Below are 15,740 nucleotides of genomic sequence, written 5' to 3' on the forward strand. Positions count from 1 at the left end.
TTCTTTCCTTCTCTCTATACCTGTACCCAGGTCTCTGTGCAACTTAAAAACAACAGGAACCACCACCTTCCAATCCCTCAAACTGTTACTATCACCTTTCCATTCCCTCAAATTATTGTCCTAAATATCTTCACATCCATAATCCTAGCAAAACCCATCACTGGCCTCTCCTTCCTCCCTTCTCTCCACTTCAAATCCTTGTAATCTTTTATCTGACCTCATCAATCAATGGATATTATTCTTTTTCAAGTAGTCATTCATTCAACAAGTGTTTACTAAGCATCATAGATTATGTTCCATGCTCTGGTCTAGTAGGTGTAGATATAAAGACAAAAAGTAATATAATTCTAGAACTCAAGAACTTTGCATTCTTTCCAGAGGAAACAACATGAAAAATAAAATAAATACCAAATAATTATTACCACAGGAGTAGAATTAGCAAAGGAGAGGATTAGGATAGGTTTTCTGTAGGAGGTGGCAATGTCTTTGGCTTGTGGAGCCTGGGTTGGAAAGAACAGAAATCTGAGGCAGGGAGACCAGTTAAAAGGCTATTATCGGGGCGGCTAGGTGGTGCAGTGGATAGAGCACCAGCCCTGGAGTCAGGAGTACCTGAGTTCAAATCTGACCTCAAACACTTAATAATTAGCTGTGTGGCCTTGGGCAAGCCACTTTAACTCCATTTGCCTTGCAAAAACCTAAAAAAAAAAGGCTATTATCATAATCAAAATGGGAAGTAATGAAGGCCTAAGCCAGACTGCTGGCCTTGTGAGTAGAAAGGATATATAATCTATAAGTAGAATCAATAAAACTTAGCATTGAATTGGAGGGCTCAATGGGGGGGGAGGTTAAGAAGGAATCCAACAATGAAAAAATTTATTTAATAGGTAGAAGAGTGTTGTCCTCAACAGAGGAAGTTTGAAATATGAATAGGTCTGAGCAGAAAGATAAGGAGTGGCACTGTTGAGTTTAAGATGGATAGATTTGCGAGTTGTCTGCTTAGAGAACATTTGATTTCATAGGAGCTGATGAGACCACCAAGAGAGAAATATAAAAAGAGAAGAGGGACTGAAACAAAATAAGGCTTCAAGTATATATATATATATATATATATATATATATATATATATATATATACATATACTATACATATGGCTAAACATGGACAAGGATTCAGCAAAGGGGACTGAAGAAATCCCTGAATGGTAAAAGAAGCAAGAGTTCAGAAGGAGGGGATTATTAATAATGAAAAATCTATCAATATCATTAAAGATAAAGCCAATAGATTGGGCAATTAAGAGATCAGTAAGACTGAAGTTTCAATTGAATACAAATTCAAAGCCACACTGTAAGAATTTGAAAAGTGAAGAAAAGAGAAAGTGGAAATAATGCATGTAAGATATCTTTTTTTAGTTTTTTGCAAGGCAAATGGGGTTAAGTGGCTTAGCCAAGGCCACACAGGTAATTATTAAGTGTCTGAGACCAGATTTGAACCCAGGTACTCCTGACTCCAGGGCTGGTGCTTTATCCACTGCACCGCCTAGCCAGCCCCAGATATCTTTTTTTCTAGGGTAGTACCTAGGGAGGAGATATAGGACCAAGTGAAAATTTCCTAAAAATGGAAAAAAAACTGGGACATGTTTACAAAAGTAGGAAAGGAGTCTGTGAAAAACAAATTGAAAACTAAAGAGAGGTGATAAGAAATGGGCAAGCTTCCCCAGAAAACCAGAGAGAATTAAGATTCAAGATTAATCTCTGAAAGTCAGTGAAACCATCAAATTCAAGGGCCTTTTCTCAGTTCTCATCTTTAATGATCTTTCAGCTATGACTCTATTGATGATCCTCTCCAGAATACTCTCCCTTTTTCAAGATATCTCTTTTTTTTTAGGTTGTTTTTTTTTTTTTTTGCAAGGCAAATGGGGTTAAGTGGCTTACCCAAGGCCACACAGCTAGGTAATTAAGTTTCTGAGACCGGATTTCAACTCAGGTACTCCTGACTCCAGGGCCGGTGCTTTATCCACCATGCCACCTAGCCGCCCATATCTCTCTCTCTCTCTTGATTCTTCACTTAGCTGTCTGGTCATTCCTTCTCAATCCCTTCTGTGGAACCTTTCATCAATCAACAAGCATTCATGAAGTGTCCAAAATGTAACTGGGATTGGAGATACAAAGGCAGAAATAAAACAATCCCTGCCCTTAAGAAATTCCCAATCTAGTTAAAAGAGACAGACCTTTGCATATTTGCATGTATAGAAAAATACAAGATAATTTGGGGGAGGGGAGAAGAATGAGGAATGTATTCAAGTGGAAGATAGCCTCTGATCTGAGCCTTGAGGGAAATTCAGAGTTCTAAGAGGCAGAGGTGAAGAGGGTGTGTGTATCCTAGGCACAGAGGACAACCCATGCAAAAGCAAAAAGATGAAAGTTATAGTGTTATATGATTAATAAGAGTAGTTAAAGTGGACAAAATAGTGTGCTTGGCAGTAACACATAAAAAGGTTGGACAGGTTGTGAAAGTATTTAAATGTCAAAGGATTTGGGAAGTTATGGATGAATAAAGTTTTGAGGTATTATTGTTTGATAAACATTGTGCTAAGTATTGTTTGTCTTCATTCCCACAGAAGACCATGACATCAGGGAGATGATGATGCCATGACATGCAAGGGAATTGGATTTAAGTGAGGGAAGGCTGTGCAAAGTCACCAGCACTAACTTTCTCCTCTGGAGGCATCTGGGTCCAGGGACCTGATATGGATCAGGACTGGAGATGGCCAGGGATGCAATGGGAGACCTTGGCCTTTTTTTTTTCATTTAGTACTGGAGATACAAATAGAAAAGCAAGACAGTTGATACTTGCTCTCAAGGAGTACACATTTTAAGATTTTAATATCTATGGAAAGGTATAGCTGCAAATCATACTGAAAGCTCCTGTGCTGTTTGATCCTTATTCAGTTTGATTTCAGAACTAATGAGACACAGTAGTGCACAGAGCAGAGGAAAGAACAAACCTTCCCTTTTAGTCAAGTGTGAAAGAAGGATACCTCTGGGGAAATAAAGAAGACCTGCAACCAGGTGGGAAGTGATGAGACTCTGCAATGGGCTGGCCCAGATAGAGCATCTGGATAAGCTCTCCCATGTCAGCCCTCCCACAGATCAAATCAGCGGGAGGGAGGGCTCCTAGGGCCAGGGGGTGCTGAGTGGGAACTGAGGGGGTTGGGAATCACTGAAAACTGAAGTGATGACTTTCAGAGTTGATGCAGTCTTTTTCAGAAAGATGAGTTACTGGAGACAATGAGGAAGGCAGGAAATCAGCCAGATGGGAAATGATTTAGGGAAATCACTTTTAAAAGCTGTGAACTGTGTGTATATTTGGGGAAGTTCAGGTTCAATACACCTGGAAAAAGATAAGATAGAACTGGACTGTGAAGAGCTTTTAAAAGTCCTTTGAAGGTCCAATTTATATTTTGTCTTCAAAGGGGCTGCCACGGGGTTGGACAGGTTGTGCAAGTATTTAAATGCCAAACAAAGGATTTGGGAAGTTATGGAGGAAGGAATAAAATTTTGAGGGTTGGACAGGTTGTGAAAGTATTTTGGGGGGGTGGGGGGAGGGAAGTAAGATTAGGGGGAAAATTGTAAAACTCAAAAGAAAATGTAATTAAAAAAAAAGAAACTAAAGACTAGTACCTAAGCAAGGAAAGGATAAAGTAAAAAGAACTTCACTAATCAGTATCAGTTTAAAAGTTTTGAATAAAATCCTGGGCTCAAGTAAAAAAAAAGGGGGGGGCTACCACTAGTTTTTTGAACCAGGATCAGAAGAATAGACCCACATTTCACTGCATTCACTTTGGTATTTCTGTGGGGAATGGTTTTGAGAGCAAAGAGCCTTGAGTCAAAGGGATGCCGTAGTCCAGGTGAGGGGGCAGGCACCTGAAGGAGGGTGACGAGGGAAGGGAGCAGACATTAGGGAACGGGGAGAAAGAAGGGAGAAGCCGCATGGGGACCCCTTGACTGGGCTCTCCCCCCAGCCCTCCCCGCTTTTCCCCCTTGGCTGCCTCCTTCGGTGATGTCATCAGCTCCCTGGGGTTCAACGAGCATCTCTCGGAAGACGACTCAGGCCTAACGCGTGTCCCAAAACAGGCAGAGCCGCTCTAAGCGACTGAGCTGGCACGCGCACCCGGCCCTGGAAGGCACAAGGCGTGGGCACTGCCCGGCTGTGGGTCCGCGGCGCCGGGCCGCCCTTCGGACCTCCCTCGCTTCAGCCTCCGGACGGAGCGGCGGGGGCTCGGGGCGGGGAAGCGCTAAACCCGCAAAGGTGGCGCAATGCATGCTGGGCGTCGTAGTTCCGGGCGGGGCCCACTGCATGCTGGGAGCTGCAGTCCGCGCCTGCTTCGTGGCTGGGAGTTGTAGTCACGCGCTCCGGGAGGAGCATGCGGAAGTAGTAGAATCCCCCCCCCCCCCCCCCCCATTTTCCCAGCCCTGACTTGGGCTTCGGGTCTCCTCGTTAGGGGGGTGCAGGCGGCTGACGGTTGCGGTTTCATCTCTCTGGTTTTAAAAAACCGCCAAGGACGGCCGAAGCCGTGGGAGGGCGGGGCCGTGCGTCGCCTGCGTGACCCCGGCGTAACCTCGGCGTCCCGGCTTTCGCGGGACTTCCAAACGCGGACGCCTCGGGCCGAGTGAGCGGGAGGCCGCGCGCTGGGGCCGGAGTCGGGGTTCGCGGATTGTGGTCCAGGTGAGAGGACGAGGCGGCCCTGCCCCCCGGCCGGGACCCCCCGGGACCCCCCGGGACGAGCGGCCGGTAGTGCTGGGCCCCAGGCGGCTGTACCCGCACCCCCGAGGCCTGCTGCTGGCGGCGGCCCCGCCGACACCCCGTGCTGCCCGCGGCCTTGGGGGCCATGGCCCGGGAGACGGTAACGATGATGTCCGACGAAGCACGAGCGGGGGTGCGGCATTGGGCCCCCCGGGGCCCCCCGGCGCTGTAACTGGCGGTCAGGACTGGACGTCTGGCAGCTTCAGCGCCCCGCTCCGACCGGTTTTACAGCCTGACTTATCCGAAGGCGTTTTTGTGAGATAGTCCCATTTTCTCCCTCCGGGGATTGAGAAGTTGACGATGCTGCCACAAGCACTAACTAAGCAAATACTCTGTAGAACTTCGGTGCTGTGGCAGATGCAAAGTGTAGATCCCGCATTCGTGCACCTTACAGTCTAACCCTCTGGACCCGGGATCTCCCAAATGCAAATGCTCCCTCCAGTGGTCCGGTACATCTCCTTCCAACCATGTTGTTCACTTTCTGTAGGGTTCCTGTCGGAGTGTTTTCATAAATGGTTGAAGGCTTTAAAGAGCAAAAAAGGAAAAAGAAGGGGGAAAAATCAACATAACTGATCAATGCAAAAAAAAAAAAGGCTGAATATATGCACAATGTACAATACTTGTAGACATCCCACTCGTGCAGAGGAGTTGGGTGGAAATTTTGTCTTTAATTCTTTCAAGCCATACTTGTTCTTTTTAATTTTGCAATATATTTGTGTCTATGTAGTTCTTTCTATGTATATTGTTGTAGTCATTATGAATATTTTCTTGACTGCTTCATTTTGTACATCTTTATATTCTCTATATACTTCTCATCACACTTTATTTCTTATAGCATAGTAATATTCCATTACATTTATGTATCAACATTTTTTAGCCCTTTCCCCAACCTATGGGTAACTTTCTTCTCATCAGTGAACCTTTTTTTTTTAAGGTTTTTGCAAGGCAAATGGGGTTAAGTGGCTTGCCGAAGGCCACACAGCTAGGTAATTATTAAGTGTCAGAGGCCAGATTTGAACTCAGGTATTCTTGATTTCAGGAATGGTGCTCTATCCACTGCACCATCTAACCGCCCCATGGTTAGATGCCGCAGAGCAGGTGGCAATGCCTTAACCATATATGTGTTGTAAAGGCCACTAGGACCTGTTCCATCCTTATCAAGGGGAATGCTAACCTTCTCTCCTTTCATACAACACTCAGTAAACTTCTTGACATGAGGTATAAGTCTTGGAATAGAATCTCTAAGTTGAAAGGTATGGATATTCTATTCACTTTATTTGCATAATACCAAATTATTTCCAAAATGATTGTATTGATTCATAACTCCATCAGAATGCATTAGTATGACTGTGTTTCCATAATCCCTCCAACATTGTGGATAATTCTGTCTTTTGTCATTATCAGTTTTGCAAAGTTTGAGTTGAAACCTCAGCATCATTTTGATTTACATTCCTCTTATTTTATTTTTTTTAGTTTTTTGCAAGGCAGATGGGGTTAAGTGGCTTGCCCAAGGCCACACAGCTAGGTAATTATTAAGTGTCTGAGACCGGATTTGAACCCAGGTACTCCTGACTCCAAGGCCGGTGCTTTATCCACTAAGCCACCTAGCCACCCCCTACATTCCTCTTATTAGTGATTTGCATTATTTTTCTCTAGAGTTGTTAATAGTTTATGATTCTTTAGACTGTTTGCTCATGTCCTTTAACCATTTATCTACTGGGATCATATACGTATTTCTGTATTTGTTTGTCTCTATTGTTTATTTGTTTTGGATATCAGTCCCTTATCTGAGAAATTTGATTCAAAGATTTTTTTCCCATTTGATCTCTTATTCTAGGTGCATTCCTTTTATCTATACAAAAACTTTTCAGTTTCAAGTAATCAGTTATCTAATCTTTTGTAATTGCTTCATTCATTTATTGATTAAGGATACATTGCCTGCTTATACCTAAGAGAAATATATGATCTTCTCTTCTAATTTTAATATTTTAATATTCCTTAATATTAAGGAGTAGAAATGATTCTTTACAAAGGTGAAACAGGTGAAGAAATAGAGAAGATGATAACTTTCAAGAACTTGTTAGAAAGCGACACCTAGACATATTTGTAGGCATCAGGGAACCATATGTAGATAAAGAAACACATAGTGCTTAATGTTTAATTAAGTGCTGGTTGATGGTGTTTCAAAAGAGATATTTTAGAGGAATTTCCAAGTGTGGAAGTAAAAAAGAAAAAGGAAATTTAGATTGGATGTCCTCTATTCTTGGTAAAGAGGTAAACTACTCTGCGAAGATGCTAAGATAGGAAAGGAAAGGTAGTATATAGAGCTTGAGAGAAGAAAATGTTTGGTACAAACCTTTGGTATAGTGTGATAAAAAGACAACTTAGGAAGAATAAAGGATTATTTTGGTAAAGGCCCAGATGAGTTTAGATAGCAATAATTAATAGTTGACCTGGTTGGTACAGTTACTTGACAGCATTCAACAATATATTATACATATCCAGAGAAAATAAATGGTAGGAGTAATCCAGTGCTGGCTTTTTTTCAAACTTCAAAGCAATAGGCAAAGAGGGCAAAGAGAGTAGAATTACTGACATGGGAGTAGTGGAGGTAATAAAGGGACTGGAACTCACAGTGAAGATGGAAAATAAGATTAAGGAAGGAATGTAACCGGGTGAGAGAGTAAAGCTAGCTAGGAGGATGAGTGACAGTTTTTTTGTCCTTCATTCTCAAAGAAGACCATGATATCGAGAAGGTTTGTTGCCTTGACAAGCACAAGAATTGGATTTGAATAAGGGGGTGCTGGGCTAAGACACCAACCTCACTTTCTTCTCCAGAGCCATCTGGATCTAGTGGCCAGATATGAATCAGGACAACTGGAGATGATCCTGGGTTCAAAGCAATTAGAGTTAAGTGTCAAAGCTAGTGTTAAGTATCCGAGGCTGGATTCAAACTCCTATCCTTCTGATTCCAAGGCCAGTGCTCTATCTACTGGCCACCCAGCTGCCTCCCTGCTCCCCCTACAATGAGTGATTATGATCCAAAGGATTTCAGAGTTCATGGTCATGGTTATAGCATCATTTTGGATGACAATAGCTACCCTCATCCACAGATTGTTTCAGACAAAGTAAAATAGATAATTGCTCTATACACCTTAACAATGTTTGCATATTTTAAAAATAAGCAGCATCTCTTTTTTTCAAAAAATAAATATTTATTTTTCCAGCTACATTAAAAGATAGTTTTCAACATTCATTTTTTGGTAAGGTTTCGAGTTTCACATTTTTCTCCCTCCCTTCCTTCGCCTTCCCCTTGACAGCAAATAGTCTTTTATTGATTATATGTGTATAACTATGTTAAACATATTTTCATATTAATCACGGAGGGAAAGAAGAATTAGAACAAAAGGGGGGAAGCCATAAAACATTTTTTCTTTTTTTTTTCTGGTCTATTTATTTTATATTATTACAATAATCTTGTGAGAGTAAATATTACCCCCCCCCAAAAAAAAAAGATGAGAAACCTCAAGAATAGTGAGAGAGAGAAAAAATGTACTTCAGTCTGTGCTCAGATTCCAATAGCTCTGTCTCTGGAATGAGTGGCCTTCTTTACCATAAGTCCACCAAAGAGGTTGCTTCAATATTTTTCCTACACTTGATATTACTAGCTGTATTTCCCTCCACTCTCATTTATTTTATTCTCTCTCCTTTCACCCTGTCCCTGTTCAAAACCGTGTTGTATCTGAGTACCTTCTCCCATCCTTTCTTAATTTTCTCTAGGGTAAAATAGATTTCCTCACCCTATTAAGTATGTATGTTATTTCGTCTCTGAGCCATTTCTGATGAGAATGAAGGCTCACTCATTCCACCTTGCCTTCCCCCTTTCCACTCCATTGAAAAAGCTTTTTCTTAACTCTTATGTGAAATATCTTATCTTCTCCTTTCTCTTGCTCCCCGTACTTTCCTTTATCACCCATTGACTCCATCTTTTTACTATATTATGCCATTATATTTTGTTCCTTCCTGCGCCTTGTCTATATATGCTCCTTCTAACTGCTCTTATAAATGAGAAAGTTCATGAGTTATTAGTATCTTCTTCCCATGAAGGAATACAAACAGTTCAACATCATTAAATTCCTCATTTAGTTTTTCTTGTCCTCCCTTTCTATGGTTCACCTGAGTCCTGTACTTGGAGAGCAGATTTTCTGTTCAGCTCTGGTTGTTTCAGTAGGAAAGTTTGAAAGTCCCCTACTTCATTGAAAGTCCATCTTTCCCCTGAAAGAGGATGTTCAGTTTTGCTGGGTAATTGATTCTCAGTTGTAAATCAAGATTTTTTTGCTTTCTGAAATATCATATCCCAAGCCCTATGAGCCCTTAATGTAGATGCTGCCAGATCCTGTGTAATCCTGACTGTAGAACCACAGTTAGTTGAATTGTTTGTTTCTGGCGGCTTTGACTTGGTAGTTTTGGAATCAGGAATATTCCTGGAAGTTTCTCTTTTGGGATCTCCTTCAGGAAGTGATCAGTGAATTCCCTCAATTTCTATTTTACCCTCTGTTTCTAGGATCTCAGGACAATTTTGCTGTATTATTATTTCTTGAAAAATGAAGTCTAGGCTCTTTTCCTGGTCATGACTTTCAGGTAGCCCAATAATTTTTAAATTATCTCTTCTGAATTTGTTTTCAAGTTTGGTTGTTTTTCCAATGAAATATTTCACATTTTCTTCTAATTTTTTTTTTTTGGAATAGTTTTATATCTTCCTGAGTTCTTGCAAAGTCATCAGCTTCCTTTCCTTCCATTCTGCATTTTGAAGGAGTTATTTTCTTCAGCGAGTTTTTTTTTCTTAGGTTTTTGCAAGGCAAATGGGGTTAAGTGGCTTGCCCAAGGCCACACAGCTAGGTAATTATTAAGTGTCTGAGACTGTATTTGAACCCAGGTACTCCTGACTCCAGGGCCGGTGCTTTATCCACTGCGCCACCTAGTCGTCCCATCAGAGAGCTTTTTAAATCTCCTTTTCCAGCTGGCCAGTTCTGCTTTTTAAGGCATTCTTCTCCTCATTTACCTTTTGTGTTGCTTTTCTCCATTTGGCCTAAACTGGTTTTTAACATATTATTTTCTTCAGTATTTTTTGGTATTTCTTTCACCAAGCAGCTGATTTGGTTTTCATGATTTATCTGCATCGCTCTCATTTCTCCTCCCAATTTGGGATTGTGGTTGATGGTAGGCATAGCACAGGAGGATGCAACACTAAGCACAGATCAGCAAATATTTTTTAAAAATATTTTATTAGTTTTTTAATTATATACAATAGTAGTTTCTACCTATCATTTTTTGTAAGGTTTTGAATTTTATGATTTTTTTCCCCATCCTTCCCTCCCCCATCCCCCCACAGCCGGCAGTCTGATAATCTTTACGTTGTTTCCATGCTATACATTGAACGAAATTGAATGAGTTGAGAGAAATCATATCCTTGAGGAGAAAATAAAATATTAGAGCTAGCAAGATTATGTTGTACAAAAGATAATTTTTTTTTATTGAAACTAAAAGACTTTGGTCTTTGTTTAAACTTCACAGTTTTTTTTTTGCAAGGCAAATGGGGTTAAGTGGCTTGCCCAAAGCCACACAGCTAGGTAATTTAAGTGTAGGGCCAGTGCTTTATCTACTGTGCCACCTAGCCACCCCAAAACTTCACAATTCTTTCTCTGAATACAGGTGGTATTCTCCATTGCAGGTACTATAAAATTGTCCCTTATTATTGCATTGATGAAATGAGCAAGTCCATTAAGGTTGATCATCACCCCCATGTTGCTATTAAGAGTGTATAATGTTCAGAGTGACTCTGGCGTTGCAGTGGATAGAGCATGGACCCTGAAAGTCAGGAGTAACTGAGTTCAAATCCGGCCTCAGACACTTAATAATTACCTAGCTGTGTGGCCTTGGGCAAGCCACTTAACCCTATTTGCCTTACAAAAGCCTTTTAAAAAAAAAGATTGTATAATGTTCTTCTGGTTCTGCTCATCTCACTCAACATTGGTTCATGCAAGTCTTTCCAGGCTTCTCTGAATTCCCATCCCTCCTGGTTTCTAATAGAACAATCGTGTACCTTAACATACATATACCACAATTTGTTCAGCCATTCCCCAATTGATGAACATTCACTCGATTTCCTTTGCTACCACAAACAGGACTGCTATGAATATTTTTGTACAAGTGATGTTTTTACCCTTTTTCATGCAGATCAGCAAATATTAAATCATTTGAGAAAAGCACTAGTGAAAGGCTTCCCCTGAGCTAGGGTGGGGGCAATGTTTCTGAAAAGAAGAATGTAAGATATTATGGAAATAGAATCTATAAAACTTGGAAATGATTTGGAGGGTAAAGAATAGGGAAGAATCAAAGAAGACAGCAAAATTGAGCCTTGATTGACTAGGATAATGATACTATCATTAGCATAACTAAAGAAGTTAGAGAGAAAGACAGATTGGGAAGGAAGCTTATTGGATTTATTGAGCTTGAGTTTAGGACATGGAGATGAGGTAGCCTGAATATGGATATGTGGGGGGCTGGAATTCTAGGGAAAGAACAAGAATTAATATTGATTTGGAATGATAATTGAATCCTCTCAATCCACCTCTGAGAAAGTATAGAAGTAATAAAAGGACTGATGCTACAAGCTTCTATGTTTAAAGGGTGATGAGAGAGGATTGGAAGATAGTGAAAAAGACTAGAGACTGCTAGACTATCAATTACCCTGCATTTGTTAAGGAGTCTGGCAGTCAGTTTGAGTGGTGGAGAAACAAAATGAAAATGAAACAGTTCCTGCCTTCTAGGAATTTATATTCTAAGGGAGGAGCCAATCTAGACAAAGCTGATAATAGTAACAGTATTTACATAAAACTTCTAGGTTTGCTTTACTGTCCTGCAGAAGGTGACTCTTGAGCTGAATCTTATGTTGTTTCCAAGTGGTGGGGGTGAGAAGGAATTCCTGAGCAACAGCCAAATAAAAAACAGGGTCTAAAGAGAAAATGAGTTGTCTTGTGAGAAATAACATATAGACCAACATAGAGAATACTGTGCAAGGAGAATGGAATGGAAAGAAGGGGCCAGGTTATAAAGAGTTTAAAATGAAATAATAATATATTTAGCAAGTATTTTGCTTTTAAGTGCTGTATAAACATTTGTTACTACTAAATGTCAAGAATATGATTTTAGGGGCGGCTAGGTGGCATAGTGGATAAAGCACCGGCCCTGGAGTCAGGAGTACCTGGGTTCAAATCCGGTCTCAGACACTTAATAATTACCTAGCTGTGTGTCCTTGGGCAAGCCACTTAACCCCATTTGCTTTGCAAAAAAGAAAAACCCTAAAAAAAAAAGAATATGATTTTATATTTTATCCTATCAGTAATAGAGAGCCTGCAGAGTTTATTGAGTAGAAAGATGACTTGATCAGTCCTGTACTTTAAGAAAATTGGTTTGGCATCTTTGAGGTGGGTGGGAAAAGACAGGAAGACCAATGTTGTAGCCATTGCAATAATTATAGGATCTTATATTTAAAGCTGGAAGGGACTATAGAGGATTTTAAATCCAAGTGAGAGGTGATTAGGGCCTGAACAAGGGTTCTAACTGTGTGAGTAAAAAGAAGGGTATAGATGTGAAACATGTTGTGGAAGTAGAAATGACATTTGTCATCTTATTGAATGTGCTGGTGAGGGAGAATGAAAGACTGAGGATGATACAGAGGTTGTAAACCTGGGTGGTTGGGAAGGTGTTAATACTCCTAATAGTAATATGGAAATTTAGAATAGGAGTGAGTTTGGGGGGGGGTATTTATTAAGCTCTGTTATAGATATGTTGAGTTTGAGATGTCTTGGGATATCTAGTAAAAAAATGCCCAGTAGGCAGTTAGTGACATGGAACTTAAACTCAGGGGGATTTTTGGACTGGATATAATTGTGGAACTACAAGTCACTAGGTAGCTCAATGGGTAGAGTACTGGACTTGGAGATAGGAAGACTTGAGTTCAAATATGGCCTCAGACCATACTTAACTCCTGTTTGCTGTAATCCACTGGAGAAAGAAATATCAAACCACTCCAGTATCTTTGCTAAGAAAACCCCATGAGATATGATCTCTGAGATTCAGAATTGGACACTGAACAACAAAATTTGTAAATCTGGAAACTGTCTGCACAGAGATGTTAATTGAGCCTGTAAAAGCTGATGATGTCACCAAGTGAGAAAGTATAGGAAGAAAAAAAAAGAATCAGAACAGAACCCTGGGAAACTCAGCTGTTGATGACTGTGATCTGGATAATGATTTATTGGAACAGATTAAGAAAGGGCTCTGAGTCTAGTAGGAAGAGCACTATCTTAAAAACCAAAAGAATAAAAATGTCCAGAAGAAGTGGATTCAACAGTCAGCACTGTCAGATACTTCAGAGAAATCAAAAAGGCTGAACACTGACAAAAAGCTTTTTTAGTTTTCCCTCCCTTCCCCTTTTAAATTATAAACTTGGTAGAGGTCAATAAATATAATTGTTTCTATATATAAAGAACTGAAAAGAATTGCATACAAAACCAAATCTCACTTACATGCAGCTTACTGTTCTACTTGTTTGTCTTCATTTCTGTACTGTCTTCTGTTTTATTTTAATAAATATTTCTTTACTGTATTTTGGCATCACTATTATATCATAGTCTTTCCCAACCCCTTCCCAACAAATAAATGAATTCCTTCTTATAGCAAGTAAGTAGTCAAACAAAACAGGATACGTATATGGACTGTGTCAGAAAATGTATACCTCATTTTTCAGTTCTTCATTACCTTCTCAAGAAGTAAGAGGTCTGATTATAATACCATCTTCTGTCTTTTGGAGTTTTGGTTGAACATTGCATTGATCAGAGTTCCTAAGTCTTGTCTTTCAAAATTTCTTCTTTTATAATGTTATATAATTATAATATAAACTGTCTTCCTGATTCTAAAAAGCCTTGATGACTTTGGAGAGAGTAATTTCAGTTGAGTGATGAGACTGGAAGCAAGGTTGTAGTAGAATTAAAAAAGGGAGAAGAAAGAAAGTGGAGGCAGAAAGCATAAACTCTTTTGTTGAGAAATTTGACTGAGAAAGGGAGGAGAAAAACTGATATCTTGTGTTTGGATGATAAAACCCAGTGAGAATTTTTTTTAGGAAAATTGTTTCCTTCCTGTAAATAGTGTCCAGGAAGACATGGTCTTTAATAGTGTTGAATACCACAAAAAGGTACAGCTCTTCTTTATAAGAAATAGAAATAACTGAAGGAGCTGAGCCGAAGGGAGGAGAGATAGAGAGCAATGGCAGTTAGAAGGCTTTTGAAGAAGTCTTTTGTAGGTATCAAGGTATTGCAAATGATACTCCTTTATTATCTGTAATCTCATGATACTTATGTTTCTCAGCCCTGAACACTCAGGACAATGGCCATGCAGATGCAATTTGAAGCCAATGCAGACACTTCAGTTGAAGAAGAGAACATTGGCCCACAGCCCATTTCACGACTAGAGGTATTTAAAATTCTAGGAGCCTGCAATTGTATTGCTTGGTTATATCATGTTTATCTGATGAGAAAATCACAGCATTTATCTGTTCAACTGGTTATTAACCTCAGATCAATTACAGATTAGGGTTGCTGAGGGTCTATGGAAGGAACTTGAATGGTCTTCTCTACAGGCTTATAGAGGGAGTTTGTCTGTCCAGGACCATATCCCAGATTAGAGTTTGCATTGGATTGGCAATGACCTCTTTCCTTAAACCATTTATCCCTTTTTGGAATAGTAAAAAAGGAGCAGTAGTGATTATCCGCTGCAGAATCCCATATCTGAGCCTAGAGGCAAGAGGGAGCCACTGGAGTTTATTGCTCAGGCACAATTGTCACAGCACTTATCTGAGGATGGAATTAGGATTTCCTATTTTGCATAATTTGCACGCAAGTAAGAAAGCTGCTCTTCTAATAAAATATCCCTTCTCACCTCTCATACAAGTTTAAAAAACTAGAAATTATTTATTTTCCTTTTATGCTTTAGTATCAAAAAACATTATTAGGGTCAAAGGAAGAAAAAGTTACTTGTTGGGGCAGCTAGGTTATGCAGTGGATAGAGTACAGACTCGAGTCAGAAAGATTGAGTTTCAAATCATGCCTTAGGCACTTGATACTAGATATGACCTTGGGCAAATAACACCATTGCCTCATAAAAAAGAAAGAAAGAAAGAAAGAAAAAATTACTGGTTTAAAGCTAGTGTTGTTTTTAAAAATTATTTCTTGATGATGCAAAAAGGAGTTATATAATTTTCACTTGAAACTTTTAGTGAGGGACAACCTATAACTTTCTGTTTGTTTGTTTTGTGTGTGTGTGTTGGTTTTTTTGTTGGATTTTTTTAAGTTTTTGCAAGGCAGTGGGGTTAAGTGGCTTGCCCAAGGCCACACACTAGGTAATTATTAAAGTATCTGAGGCCAGATTTTAACTCAGGTACTCCTGACTCCAGGACACTGCACCACCTAGCCGCCCCAACCTATAACTTTCTGAAGCATTCCATTATAGTTTTGCATAGTTCTAATTACTAGGAAAACATTCCTTAAATTGAGCCTAAATCTATCTTTTTGTAATGTCCATTTGGCCCTCCCTAAGTAGATCAAGTCTAATTTCTCTTCTACATGACAGTCCTTTAGATACTGAAAGCCACCTGTCATGTCTCATAGGCATCACCTTCCTCCTTCCATTACTACCTCCAATGATGATTCTTGTTTTCTAGGTTAATCATCCCTAGTTCCTTTAATTAATGCTCATATCAGCATGCTATCCAGTCCCCTTCACCATCCTGGACACTGCCATCTATATCAATGGTCTCCAAACTCTTTTGATCCTTAATAGTATTAAAAAAAACTTTTGAGCACATACCATATATGTA

The 15,740-nt window shown here is 39.9% G+C and overlaps 1 protein-coding gene and 1 non-coding gene across 3 annotated transcripts in view; one reads left to right on the forward strand and one right to left on the reverse strand.

Moving 5' to 3' along the window:
* Positions 1-4,528: 4,528 nt before the first annotated feature.
* RAD51 (RAD51 recombinase) overlaps positions 4,529-15,740 on the forward strand; it is a 40,760-nt gene continuing 29,548 nt past the window's right edge. Inside the window, exons 1-2 of one of the 2 annotated variants that reach the window (XM_074235113.1) lie at positions 4,529-4,726; positions 14,234-14,338. In XM_074235113.1, coding sequence (XP_074091214.1) covers positions 14,252-14,338 — 87 coding nt within the window. In that variant the 5' untranslated portion in view covers positions 4,529-4,726; positions 14,234-14,251. Of the gene's footprint in view, positions 4,727-4,781; positions 4,905-14,233; positions 14,339-15,740 lie in introns of those variants that run through there. The other variant, XM_074235114.1, reaches the window with a different exon arrangement.
* On the reverse strand, positions 5,873-6,000 carry LOC141523208 (U6atac minor spliceosomal RNA). Its single transcript, XR_012478399.1, has one exon. It is a non-coding gene; the product is annotated as a U6atac minor spliceosomal RNA (small nuclear RNA).

The sequence above is a fragment of the Macrotis lagotis genome, chromosome 4, assembly GCF_037893015.1.
Source record: "Macrotis lagotis isolate mMagLag1 chromosome 4, bilby.v1.9.chrom.fasta, whole genome shotgun sequence".
In the NCBI taxonomy this organism is placed as follows: Eukaryota; Metazoa; Chordata; class Mammalia; order Peramelemorphia; family Peramelidae; genus Macrotis; species Macrotis lagotis.